Raw genomic sequence first — 22,479 nt, 5'->3', positions numbered from 1 at the left:
AAGAAGAATTATAAGGCCCTTCAAATGGTTTTCATCACCAATTTCATGGCTGATGTTTTCTCTCTGAAGTCCCCTGTCCCTGATCCCCTTGATGTCCAAGATTATTGAACACAGCTCTGAATATTCTCACTGACTGAGTATCCATAGCCCTCTGCAGAAGTGTATTCCAAACATTTACAATCATTTGCATAAAGGAATTTCTACTCTCCCTAGTCTAAACCCCCACTCCAGATTCAGGCTACCTTCTTCAGCATCAGAGTCAGGTTTAATATCACTGGCATATGTCGTGAAATGTGTTGACTTTGCAGCAGCAGTACAATGTAAAACATAACTTTAAAACAGTGAATTACAGTAAATATATATATAAATTAAATAAGTACTGCAAAAATAAAAAAAAATAGTGAGGTAGAGTTCATGGGTTCAGTGTCCATTCAGAAATTGGATGGCAGAGGGGAAGAAGCTGTTCCTGAATTGTTGAGTGTGTGCCTTAAGGCTTCTGTACCTCTTTCCTGGTGGTAGCAATGAGAAGAGGGCATGTCCTGGGTGATAGGGGTCCTTAATGATGGATGCTACCTTTTAGAGGCTTTGCTCCTTGATACTGGATATTACAGAGGCTAGTGGACATGCTGGAGCTGACTGTTTACAACTCTCTGCATATTCTTTTAATCCTGTGCAGTAAACACACCCCCATACCAAACATTGATGCAACCAGTTAGAGTACTCTCCATGGTATATCTGTAGAAATTTGCGAATGTTTTTGGTGACATACCAAATCTCCTCAAACTCCTAATGAAATGTTTAACTTTATGTCAATTTTAAGGCCCTGAGCAGCAATACTTGTGCATATAGAAGTATATAATTAATCAAAAAGTGCAACTTCTGAAAATCTGAAATAAACACAATGTATAGAAAATGTTCAGCAAGTTGGAAAGCATTTATAGTGTGCAATTTAAACATGAGTTATTGTTTCATTTGATGTTATTAAATGTTAACTATTCTGTCCACGCATTCTGCCTTGTCTGTTTTTGTTTATAACTAATCATCTCTCTGTTATGCAATGTTATCGTTACACATTTTTCAATTTTTCGTTCATCGCAGATCAGTTTTAGGGTTTTAAACCAAGGTGTAAATGCCAGCTATGAGAAATGTATAATGTAGCAGCTTTTACTTTAATACTCATGTTTATATCTAGTCTTGTAATCTTTCTGTTGTAAATTTGAAGCTTCTTCTGTTTGGGACAGTTATCTGATGTATATTAATATCCACTGGGAATTCAGGTCAAAATGATCAGATTTATTTCATGCAGAATATTATTTATTGAAATTTTTGTATAGAGATACATCAGACCCTTCTGGCCCAATGAGTTCTCACCATGTGAGAGAAAACTGCAGAATCTAGAGGAAACCCACAGTCATGGGGAGAACGTACAAGTTCCTTACAGACTGCGGTGGGGTTGAACCTGGGTCGCTGGCACTGTAATAGCTCGTGAAATAATGCAAATAGTGTAGAATAAAAAAATCTAGAGAAATTGTTTTATTATAGAGCACTGATGAGAGTGTACCTGGAGTAATGAAAACCATTTCATCATCATCATTGTGTGCCATGTCGTATGACATGGGTGATCATGGTCTCATGAGCATGATTCTTCTTGCCAAATTTTTCTACAGCAGTGGTATGCCATTGTTGCCTTCTGGGCAGTGTCTTTACAAGACATGTCACCCCAGCCATAATCAATACTCTTCAAAGATTGTTTGTCTGGCGCAGTGGTAGCATAACCAGGACTTCTGATATGCATCGGCTGCTCCCATTGCTTCATGTGACCCTGATTGGGGGGCGGGGAGGTGGGGTGCTGAGGAGGTGCTACACCAGTGTGACCTGCAGACTAGCAGAGGGAAGGAATGCCTTACATCTCCTTAAGTAGAGATGCATCTCCACCCCGCCTCCCAGGAAACAGTTTGGCCATCATATTGAAGGAAGGATATATCTATATAAGTGAAGGTCTAGTAAAAGTTCATTAGGTTGAATCTTGGGAAGCAGGCATTGATGTATGAAGAAAGGAAGGGCTGATTGGTTTGTACTTGTTAGTTTAGCAGAATAAAAGGTGATCACACTGAAAGATCCCAAGGATGGATGGATTCTGAATGGATGTTTTCTCTAGTTCTAACTTCCCTTGTGGGGGGTTGGGGTGATGGAGTTTAATTTCGTAGCAGTTAACTGCATAAGATGGGGGTGAGGAATATCTTCTGAAAGTCATGAATATTTGGAACCCACCCCAGAATTCAAAGCAGAGTAGTTGAGGAGTACAGCGAGAGAGCAGGATAGTGATAATGGGGCCAAGGTGTATTGGTCATGAAGTTATGGAATGGTGGAGATGGCTCAAGATCTGACTGGCTTTCTCCTCCTGTTTCTTAGGTTCTTATTTTTGTTGGTGTGAACTAAGGTTATAATACTACATAGTTGACATTGGCTTGAATGACCTTTTGCCCTAAAATATCATTCATGTTACCATTTCTGCTTTCTTGGTTCAGGAAAAAAAAGTGAAGCATGTTCTTATACACCTTGTTTTCCTTTCACTTGTTCAAAGTTTGTGTTACAGACCCTTAAAATAGACCTCGCAGCTCAGCCAGAATAAGTGTGACTGAGGAAATGATTGTGTCTCTATATAGCACAAACCTCAAAGAACAAGGATTGCTGCCGTTTGGAAGCATGCAGTAAATGTTTTTCACCCCGCCTACAGTAAATTAACTGAGTTTGGTATATAAAGAATGTTGTTTGAGATAATTATTTCTAAAATTGCAAATTAATAACTTGTTGGCAGATGTACAGTGGCATCACATCTATATTCAAGAATGCAAATTAGTATAATTGGTTCTTGACTGCTTTTTCATAAAGTGCTAGTATATCATTTTTCTTAAATTTAAAAAGAATATTTTGGCTCTTTATACCTTGGCAATCCCCCCCCCCTCCCCAGCCGCACATTGTTCACTGATCTATAGTTTCATTCAACAGCAACAATCCTTTTATGAGCATCATTCTGGTTGAACATTTTAGATTAGGGAACTGATAATCCATAATCTTCCCCAAGATTCATTAACAACAAGATAGCTAGAACATAATCCTAGAATCATTTCCGATTCCTGACTCTGTTCATATAGTTATGAATGGTAATGTTATAATCCATACTAAATATTTTTTAAAAACACAGAAAATGTATTACAGAATAGGTATTGTTTGATATTCTGGGTACAAATCAACCAAGAGCCAAAAGAAGGGCTTCCCAACAGATCGCTCAGATAATAGTAAGGCTCTGTGGCATAAAAAAAAGGTTGGGAATTCCTGACCTAAAGCTTTATTCCCAAGTATTGTACGTGGTACAGACAAGATCAGTTTCTTAATTACAAGGAATGAATGCATCGTTTGGGGGTTTCAAAGCGCATAGTAAAGTTACAGTCACCATTACTTAAAGTGGGCAAATATAGTAGCTAGTATATGCAAACCTGAAGCCCAAACAGCACAAGATCGACGGATCTGTATGTGAAACTGTTCATTGAAGAGGATTGCTGGACAGCACTTGAGAATCAGTTGTTTCTTGAGCTATGTCTTGGGGATACTATAAATATGATTAGCAACAGGTGAGGCCTTAGCCACACGCACAAAATGCTGGAGGAACTCAGCAGGTCAGGCAGCATCTATGGAAATGAATAGATAGTTGGTGTTTCGAGCCAAGACCCTAATCTTAGTTTAAGTTAAGCCTTAGCCATCAAGAATTTAATACAGTGCTTTCCTGAAGTACAGTTCAGACTGCTCTTATCATAGTGTGGGCAGATGGAAATACTTCAGTCCATACACAATGAAGATGCTGATCTTGTGCTTCTATAGGTTCAAGCTCCCAGAAGTAATATAAGGATTCATAACGCAGAAAGAGGGGATACTGAACTTTAGGAGATGCTCACCCTGAAATGTTGTCTCCTTATTAATTTTCATAGCTGCTGCCTGACCTGCTGAGTTCTTCCAGCATTTTGTGCATGTTGCTCTGGATTTCCAGTACCTGCAGAATTTATTGTGACTAGAAGAGTTTTAAATTTCTATGTTGTAAAACCAAAGCCTCAGCTGCATGTCAAGGTTGGCATTATTTGAAGAAAAGCAGGGAAGAGTCCTAAGACATTTATTCCTCAACTAACATTGCTAAGACATTAGTTATATGGCTGTTAATGTAACTTGGCTGATTTATTTCCTAACATTGCCATAGCGACTGTATCTGAAGACTTTTTTGGCTGTGAACTTGGGCTGAGCTAAGTGCCAAGTAAATCCCTTGGCTCCGCTGAACTGCACTAACTGACTAAATGCACAGCCAGTTTTGGTCCCTTAGTTTTGATGCATTATCGTGATGCCTGGTGAGAGAACTGCTATTTCTTCTTCCCCTCATTGCTAGGTAGATTGTAGATCTGGGTTAACGCATTATCAGCCTGACAGTTGTGATGCTTCAGTGGCATTCTGATATGTCCTGCGGTGACTTACCTGTTAAGAATGAATGAAGGTTTAAGTTCCCAGGACCTGCTAGCAGCTGGTATTCACATACTGCTCGTGAATTAGCAATTTAATTCTCCAGCAGGAGTAAAAAAAATTCAGAGAAATTGATACCCTCCCCCTCCTGCCCCTCATTCTCCATTTTCCTTTATTTAAGTAACACAAATATTTACGGCAGTAAATTTGTCCTGTTGTTTTACTACTTGAAGATTGGAATAATCTTCATCAGTCGTGATTTCACTGTGGGGTGTCAGGTCATCAATATGAAACATTAATTTTCCCAAGGGTTCCCTGACATGAGTATTTTGAACATTTTAATTTTAACCGTGGATCTTGTTATTAAGATGTTTTATATAGTTTATTTCGTGATTGCCAAATGGGCCAGTATTTGTCCTTGCAGCATCTGCCACAAGACAATCTAAGCATAAATAATAGTTTTTAAATTGTAATTAGAGAACCAGTATAATTATTTACTGCAGAACTGAAGAATTTACTATTTTGCTATGTGATTTCTTCTGTTATATTGCTGTCACTTGACTAGCAAACAGTAGGTTTGAGAGCAGACCTACTAAAACGGTAGTATTTTAATGTTAAGATTCACCTTGGAGTTTAATTTCCCATTTGGGGATTAATTTCCTACACTTAGTTCATAAGTTAACACATTTGTGTTTGCTCCTTGTGTGTTCTATTTTAGTGCTGTTGTTAATTAGTGTGATAAAAATAACATACAAAGGAAATTAACTCCATAATGTGCAACTCTCATGACATTACTCCTAACATTACCACTGGTGGTGTCCAAATGATAACCGTCAGAATGTTCCCTGTGCATGGTTTATATTGGATTATCACTCTTGTAACTGTCCTTTCATGAAATAAGTGCAATGGGCTGAATTTTGAAGTTATAATGATAGTGAAACTGGTATCAATTTCTGAAGTTTATTTAAGTGTAATTTATACATGGAAATCCGGAAGTTCCTGTTGTTAATTCCTTGTTCTTGCCATAATGAAATTTTTGTAAAGTCTTTGAAATCTGATAGGGCTTGGCAGAAGGTACAAGTGGATGATGCTTCCCCTGGCTGGGGTGTCCAGAGTGAGGAATCATAGTCTGAGGATATGGAATAAGATATTTAGGACTGAGGCACAATTTTTTTCAAAAAAGATTGGAAGATTTTCATCAGTCATTGGCTTTGAGTCAATCTTGGAATTGTATGTTTTAATGTGTGTTCATACTTTCTATTCCAGGGTTCTGGAGTTGTTAAAGCTGGGTTTGCAGGTGATCAGATTCCAAAGTACTGCTTCCCTAATTAGTAAGTACTTTTCTATTGCAGATTATATTTTTAAAATAGTTTAAATCTGAATTCTGTGAACAATATGGAATGAGCAGGGAAGTTGGGCAGTGGGAGATGGTTGATGTACATTATCTGTGCTTGAAATGTTCTTCACATTCAATGCACCATTTCTGATGACAAAACCTGTAAATCTCACCAGTTGATTTTCACAGATTAATAATAGTTTTTTTGCACATTTTGTAACAACAAAAGAACTTCAGTTAGAAGTTATCTTTATGGATTTTAATTCTTTGTTGTGTATACCAGAAATATTAGAATTTAAAGTTTAATTTTGTGTTTTTCATTTCATTAAGTCATACAAGTTACCACTAATAAAACAAACAGTTAATAAAACAAACAGGAGGACTCCTGCTGTGATTCAAGGGACCAAAGTCAATCTCCTACAGTGTTTTTTTTATCAAGGGAAAAGTTTTGGTCATAATGCCTGCTTAGGATCATTATGCAGTTTGAAATTAAATGATGAATCTAGGGTTAGAGTGGATTATCATACAGTCCATTGTCAAATAAAATTGAGCTTTTCCTTCAGCCCGTAGATGGGGCAGAAGGTGCCCCACTAAATGAACCGCCTGTAGTTTGTGACTGTATGTTGTGACTCAGTGATGGCCCTGAGGTTTTCTATTACATTGTGAATTGTAAGATGGTGGCTTCCAGTAGCCAGTGCAGTTCCCACCCCCAGGAATCTTTGGCTACATCCTTACCTCCTCTCTTTGCCTAATGATCTCTTCTTGAGGTGGAGTTTGGAATTGAGTGTTTTGGGAGTCTGATATCAGGCATGTGAATGATGTATCCTGCCCAATGTAGCAGCTGCCTGTAACTGGGGCCTCAGTGCTGAGGATGTTAGCCTGGGAGAGGACACTGACTGATTACTCTTCCTGTGAAATTTGAGAATTTTGTGCTGATCTTTCCAGCACTTTAAGGTACTTGCGGTAGGTAGTCCAGATCACAAGTAGTCAGTTTTAGACTGGAATCTATTATATAGGAAAACTTGATTTGTTTCAATGACGCAATTGAAGTTATTGCTGTTTGTGACTTCTGTAAATTGTGTTTCACTACCCTGCAACATTTTTTGTCATGCTGAGAAATAGATTGGGGGGGAATTTCTAACATCTTTACAAATAAGAGGAAGTGCTGGAAATCCAAGCAACACACACAAAATGCTGGAGGAGCTCAGCAGGCAAGGCAGCTTCTATGGAAAGGAGTAAACAGTGGACAGTTCGGGCCGAGACCCTTCATCAGGAATGTACTTTTTTCCATAAATGCTGCCTGGCCTGCTGAGTTTCTCCAGCATTTTGTGTGTGTTTCTAACATCTTTCTTCAGTGGGAGCCCATAGATATTTCTGCTGTAGATTGCATTTTACTTAGTACTACCATTCCTATATATATAAAACAAAGCACTGTGCTTGTTTGTCGAACTGGAAAGGATTGAAGTTTTCATTCCATTTGTAGACAAAGCACTGTAGACAATAGTTGAATATTTACTCTGGCTTTTGTACACTGGAAAATGATTTGTGACCCAGAACACAAGTACTAAGGAAAGAATGTTCTTTTCAAAATATTTTACCTATGAATCTTATGTGGTTTGAGTTAAGCTAACTGAAGTAATAAAATGCTTTGCTGCACTGATAGTCAGTGCATTTTTGGTTTGCAGGTATTTTAATAACAGAACAAAAACTTTAATGGGTTCCTGAATCCTCACTACGATTCAGTATGTTAGTGCACATTGCTAGCCATTTCGTAAAATACAAAATATATATAAAATATTCAAGCAATTTCAAAGCTGCAAGCCATAGACCAACTCCTTTGACAAATGGGAAGTTTTTAAAATATACTGTTGTAGCGATGTGCTACACACAGCGCTAGAATAACCACACGGAGTCGGTGAGTTAGAGTTGCGATGAAAGAGATTTATTCAAACTTCGCGGCCCGCTTTAAAGCCTTCCCGTTCCCGCCCTCCCTGGGCGGGACTACTGTGGGGAATACATATTCCCAGACCCTTTCTGCGCGCGGGATTTCCCCCCTGCTGGTGAAGATGGCCTGGCGCCCTTTTTGCTGCTGGCCCTCTGCCTGCGCGCGCTGTTTCGTGAGCCGGTTCGTGGGTGCCAGAAAGTGGGTCGCCACATAACCCCCCCCCCCCAGAACCGGCGGTACCTCCCCCAATGTCCACAGTCTGGATCGGCCTCTGTTTGGGAGGTCTGCCCCTGCGCCGCGGTGCCTGAGCCTGGACCGGTTGCGCCAAGTCCACATGGGCCGGTTTGAGTCGGTCCACCGTGAAAACCTCCTCTCGCCCCCCAATGTCCAGCACGAACGTGGACCCGTTGTTCCTGATCACCTTAAACGGCCCCTCGTCGGGCCGCTGTAGCGGTGCCTGGTGTCCGCCCCGTCGTACAAAAAGAAACTTACAGTTCTGCAGGTCTTTGGGTACGCAGGTCGGGCTCTGTCCATGCTGTGAAGTGGGTATGGGGGCCAGGTTACCGAGCCTCTCCCGTAGTCTGTCCAGAACTGCTGTGGTTCTTCCTCTTGCCCCCTTGGGGCTGGTATGAACTCTCCTGGGACGACCAGGGGTGCGCCGTACACCAACTCGGCCGACGAGGTGTGTAGATCCTCTTTGGGCGCCGTGCGGATTCCGAGCAGGACCCAGGGAAGTTCGTCCACCCAGTTAGGCCCCTCCAGGCGGGCCATGAGAGCCGATTTCAGGTGACGGTGGAAGCGCTCCACTAGTCCGTTCGACTGTGGGTGGTAGGCAGTTGTGTGGTAGGCAGTTGTGTGGTGTAGCTGTGTTCCTAAAAGTCTGGCCATAGCTGACCACAGGCTGGAGGTGAACTGGGCGCCCCTGTCGGAGGTAATGTGGGCCGGTACCCCGAAGCGGGCTACCCAGGTTGCGATCAGTGCTCGGGCGCAGGATTCGGAGGTGGTGTCGGTGAGTGGGACTGCCTCTGGCCATCTGGTGAACCGGTCTATCATAGTTAGGAGGTACTGCGCTCCTCGTGACACTGGCAGGGGCCCCACGATATCCACATGGATGTGGTCGAACCTCCGGCGGGTGGGTTCGAACCGCTGCGGTGGAGCCTTGGTGTGCCGCTGCACCTTGGCCATTTGGCACTGCATACACGTTTTGGCCCATTCACTGACCTGTTTACGAAGTCCATGCCACACGAACCTGTTGGAGACCAGCCGGACAGTTGTCCTGATGGAGGGGTGCACTAAGTTGTGAATGGATTCGAACACCCGCCGGCGCCAGGCTGCTGGGACGACGGGGCGGGGTTGGCCAGTAGCTACGTCACATAGTAGGGTCCTCTCACCTGGGCCTACGGGGAGGTCTTGGAGCTGCAAACCGGAGACTGCAGTCCTGTAACTGGGGATCTCAGCGTCTGCCTGCTGTGCCTCTGCCAGCGCTGCACAGTCCACCCCCTGGGACAGGGCCTGTATGGTAGGTCTGGAAAGTGCGTCTGCCACGACATTGTTCTTTCCAGAGACATACCGGATGTCCGTCGTGTACTCGGAGATGTAGGACAGATGTTGCTGCTGGCGGGACGACCAGGGGTCGAACACCTTAGTGAATACAAAGGTAAGTGGTTTGTGGTCGGTGAACGCGGTGAAGGGTCTACCTTCTAAGAAGTACCTGAAATGCTGGATTGCCAGGTATAGTGCCAATAGCTCCCGGTCGAAAGCACTGTATTTGAGTTCAGGTGGTCATAGGTGTTTGCTGAAGAACGCCAGGGGTTGCCAGCGACCCTCGATGAGTTGTTCCAGCACTCCACCGACTGCTGTGTTGGATGCGTCCACTGTGAGGGCAGTAGAAACGTCCGTTCTGGGGTGCACTAGCATTCGCGGCGTTTGCCAAGGCTTCTTTGGTTTTAACGAAAGCGGCTGCGGCCTCTTCGTTCCAGGTAATGTCCTTGCCCTTACCCGACATTAGAGTGAACAAGGGGCGCATGGTTCGGGCTGCTGAGGGGAGGAAACGGTGGTAGAAATTCACCATACCCACGAATTCCTGCAAGCCTTTGATTGTGTTGGGTCGGGGGAAGTGGCGGACCGTGTCTACCTTGGCGGGCAGCGGGGTTGCCCCGTCTTTAGTAATCCTGTGGCCCAGGAAGTCGATGGTGTCGAGTCCGAACTGTCATTTGGCTGGATTGATTGTAAGGCCGAATTCACTCAGGCGGGAGTAGAGCTGGCGGAGGTGGGACAGATGCTCCTGCCGACTACTGCTGGCTATGAGGATGTCGTCCAAATAGATGAATGCAAAGTCCAGGTCGCGTCCCACCGCGTCCATTAGCCGCTGGAAAGTCTGTGCGGCATTCTTTAGACCAAACGGCATTCGGAGGAATTCGAAAAGTCCGAATGGGGTGATAAGTGCTGTTTTGGGGATGTCGTCTGGATGTACAGGGATTTGATGGTATCCCCGGACGAGGTCTACCTTGGAAAAGATCCTTGCGCCGTGTAGGTTTGCTGCGAAGTCTTGAATGTGCGGCACAGGGTAGCGGTCTGGCGTTGTAGCCTCGTTCAGTCTGCGGTAGTCACCGCATGGTCTCCAGCCCCCCCGTTGCCTTGGGCACCATGTGAAGGGGGGAGGCCCATGGGCTGTCGGACCGTCGTATGATCCCTAATTCCTCCATCTTCTTGAACAACTCCTTCTCCAGTCGGAGCTTGTCCGGGGGAAGCCTTCGAGCACGGGCGTGGAGGGGTGGTCCCTGGGTCGGGATGTGGTGCTGTACTCCGTGTCTGGGCATGACTGCCGTGAACTGCGGTGTCAGTACTGATGGGAAATCCACCAGGACCCTGGTGAATTCATTGTCGGACAGTGTGATGGAGTCCAGGTGTGGGGCTGGCAACTGTGCTTCACCCAGGGAGAACATTTGAAAAGTCTTGGCGTGGACTAATCACTTCCCTTGCAAGTCGACCAGCAGGCTGTGGGCTCGTAGAAAATCTGCCCCCAGCAGTGGTTGGGCCACGGCGGCCAGTGTGAAGTCCCACGTGAACCGGCTGGAGCTGAACTGTAGCCACACCGTGCGGGTGCCGTAGGTTCGTATTGTGCTGCCATTAGCGGCCCTCAGGGTGGGTCCCGGTTCTCTGTTGCAGGTGTCGTAACTCGTTGGAGGTAAGACGCTGATCTCCGCTCCGGTGTCGACCAAAAAGCGGCGTCCCGACTGCTTGTCCTGATGGCCAGCCGCCGTAGCCATCAGCGGCGGCTGGCCCTGGCGTTTCCCGGGAATTTGCAGGGCGGTCTGCAGCGGCGGGCCTCCGTGCCCCACCGCTGGTGGTAGAAGCACCATTGTTCGTTGGGCTCCTCACTCCTGTCGCCGGGTTTTGTAGGCTCTGCTGCCGGGCCTGGTCTGGTCTGTCGTTGGGCACGCGGCTTGGTGATCTGTGCGACGGATGCCCCTCTCTCTTTCCTGGCATTCCACAGCACATCTGCTCGGGCCGCCACCTCCCGGGGGTTGCTGAAATCTGCATCGGACAGCAGCAGGCATATGTCCTCGGGCAGTTGCTCTAGGAACGCCTGCTCAAACATGAGGCAGGGTTTGTGTCCTTCAGCCAGGGCCAGCATCTCGTTCATTTATGCTGACGGCGGCCTGTCTCCCAAACCATCCAGGTGCATTAAGCGGCGTGCTGGTTCGCGCCGTGAGAGTCCGAAAGTCCTTATGAGCATGGCTTTGAATGCTGTGTATTTGCCGTCCTCCGGGGGCGACTGTATAAACTCCTCAACTTGTGCAGCAGTCTCCTGGTCGAGGGAGCTCAGCACGTAGTAGTAGCGAGTGGACTCCGAGGTTATCTGCCGAATGTGGAATTGTGCTTCTGCTTGTTCGAACCATAAATGGGGTCGCAGCGTCCAGAAGCTTGGCAGTTTTAACGAAACTGCGTGAACAGATGCAGCGTCGGTCATCTCTGGTCCAAATATCGTTTGGGCCGTCGGGGTCACCAATTGTAGCGATGTGCTACACACAGCGCTGGAATAACCACACGGAGTCGGTGAGTTAGAGTTGCGATGAAAGAGATTTATTCAAACTTCGCGGCCCGCTTTAAAGCCTTCCCGTTCCCGCCCTCCCTGGGCGGGACTACTGTGGGGAATGCATATTCCCAGACCCTTTCTGCGCGCGGGATTTTCCCCCTGCTGGTGAAGATGGCCTGGCGCCCTTTTTGCTGCCGGCCCTCTGCCTGCGCGCGCTGTTTCGTGAGCCGGTTCGTGGGTGCCAGAAAGTGGGTCGCCACACTGTCTTAATTCAAAATCATTTAATTTCACGGATTTTAGAATCTTTCTTGGCATGAACCTGATGCTTGCTGTACCTTTAAGAGTACTTGTCCTGGACATGAGCAGTTTCAGATTGGCTCATTGGAATCATTTTTGTCTTTTGAATATTAGCTCATGTTCTCTTTTAGGAATTGAGAGTATAATCTAAACTAACATTTCACAGCTCAGTTTCCAGATGTGACAGTAAGCTCTGTCTAAATAATAGCACCCTCAATTAGGTAGACCCTAATGGATTCTGTGATATTTGCACAACTTCAAATGGCCTACTCCTCCTCCTATTTCCAATGTTCTGATTAAAAAGCAGGAAATGGCTCTTTATCTCATTGTGTTTGGGTCATTACTTGGACACTGACGTCAATAATGGTGATCATAAAATAACCTGATTGCCACATGGGAAAGAAAATCACCCGTCTTTACTTGGGTGGTCCTATGCACGTCTTTTACAGCATAATTGCCTTAGTCAACCGTAAAGGCAGTTATGGATGAACAGTGATTTAGCATTGCTGGTAAGGCTAGCTTTGGTGTAATTATTTTTGTAAAGTTGATTTAGAAATGCAGGTTGATGTTATTGGAGACTAATAAAACATGGAGGATTCAATTCTCCTATTTTACCAAGATGAGGAAAGACTTCTTCACACAGAGAGTGGTGAATCTGTGGAATTCTCTGCCACAGGAAACAGTTGAGGCCAGTTCATTGGCTATATTTAAGAGGGAGTTAGATATGGCCCTTGTGGCTAAAGGGATCAGGGGGTATGGAGGGAAGGCAGGTACAGGGTTCTGAGTTGGATGATCAGCCATGATCATACTGAATGGTGGTGCAGGCTCGAAGGCCGAATGGCCTACTCCTGCACCTATTTTCTATGTTTCTATGTTTCTATTTTCCAATGAGCAGTTAGTCCCTTGCCCCATAAAATTGCAACTCTTACCTCTTGAATTAGTTCTTCAACATCCATTTGAAGTTACTGTTGAAACTATTTCCATCACCATTTCATTTGGTGCTTTCAAGATCATTGTGAATTACAATATAGGGTTCTACAGCAAGTCAAAACGTTACATAGAACATAGAACAGTACAGCACAGGAACAGGCTCTTCAGCCCAAAGTGTTGTGCTGAACTAACTAAATTAGTAATCAGATGGCAAACTAAACTAATCCCCTCTACCTACACGATGTCCATATCCTTCCATTTCCCTCACATTCATGTGCCCATCTAAACATTTCTTAAATGTCTTTAATGTATTTGCCTCTACCTTCACTCCAGGCAGTGCCTTCCACATACTCCATTTAAAAAAAGCTTGCCCCTTATATCTCTTCTGAAATTACTCCCTCTCACCTTAAATGCGTGCCCTCTGGTATTTTTTCAGCATTGAGAAGAAAGATACTGTCTTGTCTACTCTATCTGTGCCTCACATAATCTTATAAACCTCCATCTGATCTCCCCTTAGATAATGAAAGTCTGAATACAAGCAACACACATCAAAGTTGCTGGTGAACGCAGCAGGCCAGGCAGCATCTATAGGAAGAGGCGCAGTCGACGTTTCAGGCCGAGACCCTTCGTCAGGACTAACTGAAGGAAGAGTGAGTAAGGGATTTGAAAGCTGGAGGGGGAGGGGGAGATGCAAAATGACAGGAGAAGACAGGAGGGGGAGGGATCCTCCCCCTCCTGTCTTCTCCTATCATTTTGCATCTCCCCCTCCCCCTCCAGCTTTCAAATCCCTTACTCACTCTTCCTTCAGTTAGTCCTGACGAAGGGTCTCGGCCTGAAACGTCGACTGCGCCTCTTCCTATAGATGCTGCCTGGCCTGCTGCGTTCACCAGCAACTTTGATGTGTGTTGCTTGAATTTCCAGCATCTGCAGAATTCCTGTTGAAAGTCTGAATACAGTGGATTTTGGTTAATTGGGGCATATTGAAACCAGTACATTTTGGCCCAATTCACTGAAGTTTCATGGAAATAGTAAAAAAGGTATAAAAAGATAAACTGCTGTTTAACCGAGTAGCAAATTATATGTTTAAGTGAAATATAGAACAAATTAGAACACTTATCAAAACTACTACAGTACCATAAAACTGGGTAATAGTTTTCAAAGCTCAATAGCTCAATAGCTCTTAATAGTTATCAAAGGAGGAATTAACCCACTGTACATTGCTGTGTTCTTTTGATTGACAGTAAATTTACAAAATCAGCGCAGACACCTAGTGCAGAAAATGGACAGCCTTCTCATCCATTCTTTATTTTCATTGTAGCACTCAAGATGATTGTCAATACCTTCAAATTCTTTATAGTTCCTAACTTGTTGAGCAAAACAGTTCTGAATTGTCTTGTTGCTTATTTCTCACCAACTATCAATGACAAAAATCACTTCTTTTTGAACACAAACACGCGTAACTGATGTTATTTAAAAACTCTTCACTCTAAGCATGGTGTAATGTCTAACGGCCACACAATGCACATGACTGACACTAGTTAGAAACTGTTTAGTAACAGTCTCCTGCTCCAATTAAGTGGCATATAAACAAAGGGAATTCTGGCTATATTCTCAATTAATGTTTGATCTTAAAAACTTGTCCCAAATAGGTGTCTGCCCTGCTTAGTTGATGGTCCAATTAACCAAAATGTACTGTGTTGTAGAAGTTGCTTATATGCTATTTAACTCTAAATCCTGGTCTATCAACAAGAATACGGAAGAACAGTGCTAGATTTAAAAAAATGAAGATTTTAGTGTGGTAAATATATATTAACCATAAGAATGTATTCACTAATTCACCAAATCAGCAGTAATCTGATTTCCATAGACATGTTACTAAATATTGATCAATATTGCACCATTAATCTTTGCTGATACTGGATATTCACTTTTGTTTTCCAGGTGATATACTGTATATATTTGTGTAGGTGATCAAAACTTTCATCTTAGTTGTTTGGAGTTAATGGCTGGTTATTTGCAAATTGTATCTTTCAGGCTTTTCTTCCTGTGAAACCATTTTTGTGTGCATGTAGATAAAATTCTCATCAGAGGCCACTGACTTTTGTTTGCTTTGCTCTGTTTCTCCTGTGGAGAAATTAAAAAAACTGTTAAATGCTTTCCCTTGGATGTCAGTCCCAGCTTCCAGATCAGTAAAACTTTGGTGGCCTGGAGTGATGTAATGTTCATGTTTTTTAAATAGTTACTGATTCTTAAATACTGTATATTTTTGGATGCAAATTGTGTACAAGCCTTATAAAATTCATCTATGTATGATGGTATGACATGTCATACATAGCAGAATTTGCACTAGCTCATGAGCATTTATGTCATCAATGAGTCTATGATACTTCTTTATCTTTGTTACTGTAACTTCAGGAATGTTAAAAAAAGTCAAGTTTTTTAAAAATTCAAGTTATCTTTGAAATATTTCTTGCATAGTGTGGGAAGACCTAAGCATGTACGTGTTATGGCTGGTGCCCTGGAAGGAGACATTTTCATTGGACCAAAGGCTGAGGTACTTCTGTGTAATTTATTTCATTTTGCTCAAATAGTCTGCTTTCTGAAGTCCGTGTGTCAAGGAGTACTCTTCCTATTCTGTGTAAGCAAAAGCATTCCTAGGCCAGGTCCCTTAATGAAAAAGGAATTACAATGCCTTGATGATATTAATTTAATATTCTGTCTAATTGTGGTTTTGAACACCAAAACACCAATAAGATTAAATAAATGGGATTTAGATGAGACAGCAAGATAAACTTAATTCATATGTGAGTGAGTGAGAGAGAGAGGGGGGTAGGTAGGGGGAGGAAGATATAGATATTGAGACAGAGAACCAAAATGTTTGATGCATTGTGCGTATAAATCCTGTGTTTGAGAGTGGAAGAGATATATGAAGAGAGGTGGATATAAAAGAGTTTGAGGTGTGTGTGTGTGTGTGTGTGTGTGTGTGTGTGTGTGTGTGTATGGGGGGGGCAGGGAGAGAGATGAAGGGTAGATATGGAGCTCCACGATGCAGTCTGGAGGAGCGGGTGATCAAAGGTGTTCTGGCTTCTGAGCCTATTGATGAAGCTGGGTCTTTTACCATAGTAAAAGAACATTTGTGAATATTTGACTTGGGACCTTTGGGACCTTCCTGTTTGTGAAACTGCTGATGGTTGGTGTACAGTGGCATCAGTGTCAAATGGCATCAAATGTTTCATCAATATCACTTTGCATGATTGGGGCCTTGATCTCTTAATAACTAAAGTTATAACTGGAAGTTTATAGCCTACTTTAGTTTGGTTTAACAGTCTGATTATAGCTGGGACAATGCTGAGAAATTTGGATTGTTAATTCTCCTCCATGTACATCCTTTCTGTATTCTTTGCATTGTTGATGCCTGTGTCCTGAGTCCTGATAAATCTTTCCCCAACTCCAGGCCACTACTCAACATGATTCCTCCATGATCTCCATTTCTTGGGCTCCTCACCTTTCTCTCACTCCCCTGGAGTGTTTCTGGCTTTAAACATCACTGTCTATGAGCAGATTAGACAGATGCATGAAGGAAAATACAATTTTACTCAAGGATCTAAATGAGGAGTGAAAGTGGAGCTGAAGAGAACCTTGTTAAGATGAGCATTAAGCACTATGGAGAAAACAAAAACATGGCAAACTATAACCACAGTCATAATTTTCTCATTCCATTCTAGTTTAAATACTGTTGGAAAAGAAAATAAGTCATGTTTTTATTTAAATTCTTCGTTAATTAAATAGGAACACAGGGGCCTATTGACCATCAGGTATCCAATGGAACATGGAATTGTAAAAGACTGGAATGATATGGAACGGATTTGGCAGTATGTATATTCCAAAGACCAACTCCAGACTTTCTCAGAAGAGGTGAGTTCGATATTCTCTTAGGCTAGTTATTATAGTTTTTATACAATTTGTGTGTGTGGGGGGGGGGGGAATGATGTGGGGATAAGCAAGTTTATTCTGAATCTTGAAATGTTACTTGCTAATGTTGCTTGCAAAGTACATATTTTTAATTTGAGTTCTTAGCATGCTGGAATGTTGAAATTTATAAACATTTGGTTGGATAAATAACATCTCACCAGATTATGCTCGGGTTTGTTCCCACCTTCCAAAGACGTACTGGTTGGTAGCTTAATTGGTCTATGTACATTGTCCTGTAATTAGGCAAGGGTTAAATAGATGGGTTGTTGTGTAGTGTAGCTTTTGGTTCTGAGTGTTATCTCTAAAGTAACAATATAATTAATTAATTTATTATTAGCGGTCTTTGTGTGGCTTATCTATCTTCTCAAAGTTTGATGAATTTTGCATGTGGACACAAATATGTTACTCTCAGGTTGTTTTTCTACTGGGGATTGGCACAATGTTTCCCTTTAAATTGCCATTTTCTCAGTACTTTTTTGAAATTTTTAACTTTGCTTGGAGAAGAGTCCATTATTGTTAGTTGGCTTTTGGCACCCAACCCAAGTTGTCGTAGTCATAGTCATACTTTATTGATCCCGGGGGAAATTGGTTTTTGTTACACTTGCACCATAAATAATAAATAGTGATAGAACCATAAATAGTTAAATAGTAATATGTAAATTATGCCAGTAAATTATGAAATAGAGAGTCATATGAGGGCAGTAGGTATTGGCAACTTTGAATGCTTCATGTCCAATTATGTGCTTCACAGTTGCATATGTTTCAATGGTTATTGTTGGATAAAAATGGGAACTGGAAAGCCAGACTAGATTTCTTTATTAATTCCACCCCCTTGTGTGTCCTGTATCTGTCCCACTCGGTTACATGTGTGACTTGTATATTTGCTGTCTTTGCTTTTGTACTACCCCACCCCCACACCTCTCTCTAATGCACCTTCTTAACTCGTGAGCTCAACTGCATACTTCAAAGAATCTTTTCTTGAATATGGAGTTTTTTTTAATAGCCCTCTTCAGAGTAACATGTAGACATTCAGCTGGAAGTTTATGTGCTGTTAAACCTGGCATGTGGAGAATCAGGTGCAGACAGACGAATACTAATTAATTAGTACCTTTAATAATTAGCTAAATTGGAATGTAACTTAATCATTTACTTATATATAAAACTAAAATATCTCTATCTCCCACTCAAAGCTGCCAAAAACATTTTCCCCACCTAATTCTCTGCTTGGTAGTACAATTGTCTTGTACTTCCTGTGCAAGTCACGCCAACCTGTATGTTCCTTTTGCAATTGTTCAGTGTCTTTAAAAAGTAACTTGATCGTAATTAGTAGATTGAATGAAGTATAGTTGATAGCACTTTGCCTGCAAGAATAATCATTTACAGAGTGGAATCCCCCCCCCCCAGTGAAAGGTATTTAGAACGTCAATTGAATGTTACTTCAATTTTTAACAAGATCATCCAGCAGCTCTTCATTTTAGCAGTTTAATTCATACTATATTAATAGAGCATGTAAAAATACATTTTTAATTGAAGAGACACTGACATGTATTTTGCATTAAATCTTTCCCAGCATCCTGTACTCCTCACAGAGGCTCCTTTGAATCCAAGAAAAAACCGTGAACGAGCTGCTGAGGTTTTCTTCGAGACTTTCAATGTGCCTGCTTTGTTCATCTCAATGCAAGCTGTACTTAGTCTGTTAGTATTTTATATTATGTAGTATACTAAATATTGAAATACAGCCTTTATGGTTTTGTTTTGCTTTCTGTATCATATCATTTGGGGTTTTTATTCATTCCTTGTGTTGGGCAGTGGTACACTCATCATTTTCTTCTTGTACAGCACAATCATTGCCTGACCTTATGGTTATTTCTTGTAAATTATTCATTCAAGGATAGGATGAGCTGATTCGTCTCCCCATACTTCTGCATTGCAAACTAATACTGCCCTCTATTTTGTTACCATTAGCACAGATAAAGCAACTTAATGCTGAAAACAGATTGAACCTGAGCTTTGATATCTTGTATATCAGTTCTTTTAATTAAACTCCATTACAGACTAGCATTAGCATAGAGCAGTATTGCATTGAAAGATGCCCTTCAGGCCATGAGCTGACCTGAACTAAATTCATCTTCCTTCACAAGCTCCAAATGCTTCCATTCCCTGCCCGTTTAATTGTCTGTCTAAATGCAGCTTAAATATTTTTATCATATTTGCTTTTACTACTTTCTTAAATCTGACATTTCCACCTTGGGAGAAACTGTCTCACCATCTACCAGTTGTAAAAAGTTGAGTTTTTTTTTGTAGAATCTGTGCATGATCTTTTGAGTTTTAAATTTGGTTGGCTTTACAATAGGTCAATTACAGATTGTCACATGAATTAAAGATTAAAATAATGTTCAAACATTCATTTATCATGTACTTAATGCCAAAACTTGTCATTAAGCATGTATGATTTAGTGGACTAAAAAACTAAGATGAGATTTAGGCAGTTCTCAGGTTCTCTTCCTGAGAACTGTTCATAACCGGGAAATGAACAGAAATGCCTGTGGTAGATGCAGTAAGTAAAGCTGACAGTCAGTCTCAATGACTCAAGAAGTAAGACTAGTAAGTAAACGGTGCCTGACTTGATCCTGTCCTCAAATGCTGTGCCCAATCTGATCTTCAAGAAACTAAGCTATTTGACTTCTCGAACTTGATTAGTGAGTTGTAGTGTATTCTGCGATTGCTCCACATCCTGTAATAACTTAGATATTCACCATTAATTCCAAATTCATTTGGGGATTTAGGATCCCAAAGGATGGTATACTGTCACTGTATCACTGTATCATTAACCTGCTCAATACCTAATGGAACTTGAAGCTCCAAATTTCTTACCCTGAAAAGAGCACTTTCTAGATGAATCAAGTTGGCATTCAACAGCACAGAATCTTTTCATTCTTCATTTGATAGTTCTAGCAAGGAAGTGGAAGGCTTCCCAGTTTAGAAATTTTTAAGGTTCCTAGGTAGAAATATGCAGTCAAAGGGAAAAAAGAAGTGGCAAGAGTTAATCAAGTTTTATCTGAATCTTCTCCAGGATCTAATCCAGGCAGGGGAAGGGCAGACGTTATCTTACAAGGTGAGGTTGAACAAGTTAGGAGTTCTCTCTTTGGAGTGAAGGAGGATGAGCGGTGAGTTGATTGAGATGTATAGGTTTATGAGAGCCATAGTTAGAGTGGACAGCCAGCACCCTTTTCCCAGAGTGGCAATGGCTAATAACAGAGGGTGTCCATTTAAGGTGAGTGGAGGAAAGTATAGGGGAGATGTCAGAGGTAGTTTTTTTACACAGAGGGGTAAGTTCCTGGAATGCGCTAACAGAGGTGGTGGTAGCGGCTAAGAGTATTATGGGCTGTGTAGGAGGGGAGGTGTAGATTGATTGAACAGTAGGTTTTTTGTAGTTCGGCATACAACTGTACTGTACTGTGCTGAACTATTTTACGTGGTTTTACTATTTCAAATTGTGATTATTGAAGGGCTCCAAGAAAGAAAAAAAAACACACTTCCTACTTATCTTTACTTTTCTTGCCAATGTGTTTTTCTTTACTTTTCTGAAGGTATGCCACAGGTAGGACTACGGGTGTGGTGTTAGATTCAGGTGATGGAGTCACACATGCAGTTCCTATCTACGAAGGATTTGCAATGCCACATTCCATCATGAGGATTGACATTGCTGGACGCGATGTGTCTCGCTATTTGCGCCTCTTCCTTCGAAAGGAAGGATATGATTTTCACACATCTTCAGAGTTTGAGATCGTGAAAACAATCAAAGAGGTAAAACTTGCATTTTTATTATATACATAAATCTGTTTAGTTCAATGGTTCAATTTAATGTCAGAGAATGTATACAGCATGCAACCTGAGATCCTTACTCTTCATAGACATCCATGAAAGAGAGAAGGGAAAAAACCCAAAGAATGAATGACAGAAAAACGTTTGAACCCCGTAGCCCCCTCCCCAGGAGAGACTTCCGGTAGCGCTCATGGAGTGAAGTCGCGTTCTTGACTCGCTCCATTACCTCTGAGTTTTTTCTCTCTATGGTCAGCTATACTTTAATTAACTATTAAGGCATCAATTTTTACAATACTTTGAATTAAACTGAATTCTCTGACAATTGGATGATATTGAGATCGGCTATGTCTAAGAACGGGAAAGACGGCAAGGATGGTAAACCTCCGGTTAAACCGAAAGCTACGGATCTCCCTCCGACTGAATCACCGGTGACTTTGAAAGCGATATCGGAGTTAATTCAGAGGGAAATTTCAACCTCTGTTAGGGAGATGATTCGTACAGAAATTATGGGCTTTGTTAAAGACCTGATTCATACGGAAATCTCAACTAAGTTCCAGAAAATTGCCGATTTAATTGATAAGATGCAAACATGTATTGCGGAACATCAGTCGGCTATATCTGATCTTCAAAAATCCGCGCAACAAAGTGAGCTTAAGATGGGGAAAGTCGAAGAAACAATTAATGTAATGAAGAAGAAACTTGACTTTTTGACTTTTAAAAACTCTGACTTGGAATCTAGAATGCGACGGCAGAATTTACGAATGATTGGCGTCAGGGAAGCCGTGGAAGCTAACAACCCTATGAAATATTTCTCCCAACTTTTAAAAGATGCATTCCCTACTGTATTTCCTGACCAACCACCGCTACTGGATCGTGTTCACAGAATCCCATCATACTCGTCTAGGTCAGATAGACCGAGGCATGTTATCTTACGTTTTCATTACTTTCAAGACAAGGAGAGACTGTTTCGATTCGCTCGATCTAAAGGTTTCATTGATTTTTCGGATCTTAAGTTCCGATTCGTGGAAGATTTCAGTAAACCAATCTGGGACCAACGGGTCCGTTACAGATCCGTGATGTCGGAATTCTATAAGATGGATTTAAGACCAGCGCTGCTGTACCCTGCACGTCTAAGGATTCGCATGTTAGATGGAGCCCTTCGTTTTTTTGATTCTCTATCGGATGCCCAGAGTTATCTGGATCAACTTTCATCTTCAACATCTTAATTGCCTTTTTTTTAAATTTTCTCCGTTGATCGGAGGCTGTGAATTGGTTGGTTTTAACTTTTCTGTGCCCTATTTGGGCAGAAAAGTTTACTTTCGATTTCTTAATATGGCTGCTAAACTTTCTTTTTAACTGCGTCATTTCTTTCTTTTCCCAGGGGATTCTGAGTGGTTACTTCCCTTTTGTCATCTTACGTATTTCCTGTGCGGCCTTAAATTTTGTAGTTTTTTTTAAATTTTATTCTGTTTTGCTTTTTATAATCATTTTATGTTAATAATCCTATTTTTTTTTTGTTGCTGTGTCTATTCATGAGTTTGAGGTTTATTGTGGTTTTTTTTTAATATATACTTTCCGGCTTTTGTTCTGTTCTGTGTGTATTTTAATTGAGCTAACTTTTTTTTACTTTTT

At 42.0% G+C, this 22,479-nt stretch overlaps 1 protein-coding gene across 1 annotated transcript in view; it reads left to right on the top strand.

The window, feature by feature from the left end:
• Positions 1 to 22,479, top strand: part of LOC134358789 (alpha-centractin) — a 55,392-nt gene that overhangs the window by 7,691 nt on the left and 25,222 nt on the right. The window contains exons 2-6 of the mRNA XM_063071282.1: positions 5,770 to 5,834; positions 15,529 to 15,604; positions 16,840 to 16,965; positions 18,593 to 18,717; positions 20,613 to 20,829. Of these exons, the coding sequence (XP_062927352.1) occupies positions 5,770 to 5,834; positions 15,529 to 15,604; positions 16,840 to 16,965; positions 18,593 to 18,717; positions 20,613 to 20,829 (609 nt within the window). The remainder of the gene's footprint in view (positions 1 to 5,769; positions 5,835 to 15,528; positions 15,605 to 16,839; positions 16,966 to 18,592; positions 18,718 to 20,612; positions 20,830 to 22,479) is intronic.

The sequence above is a fragment of the Mobula hypostoma genome, chromosome 19, assembly GCF_963921235.1.
Source record: "Mobula hypostoma chromosome 19, sMobHyp1.1, whole genome shotgun sequence".
Classification (NCBI taxonomy): domain Eukaryota; kingdom Metazoa; phylum Chordata; class Chondrichthyes; order Myliobatiformes; family Myliobatidae; genus Mobula; species Mobula hypostoma.
This window is presented reverse-complemented; position numbering and strand designations above follow the sequence as displayed.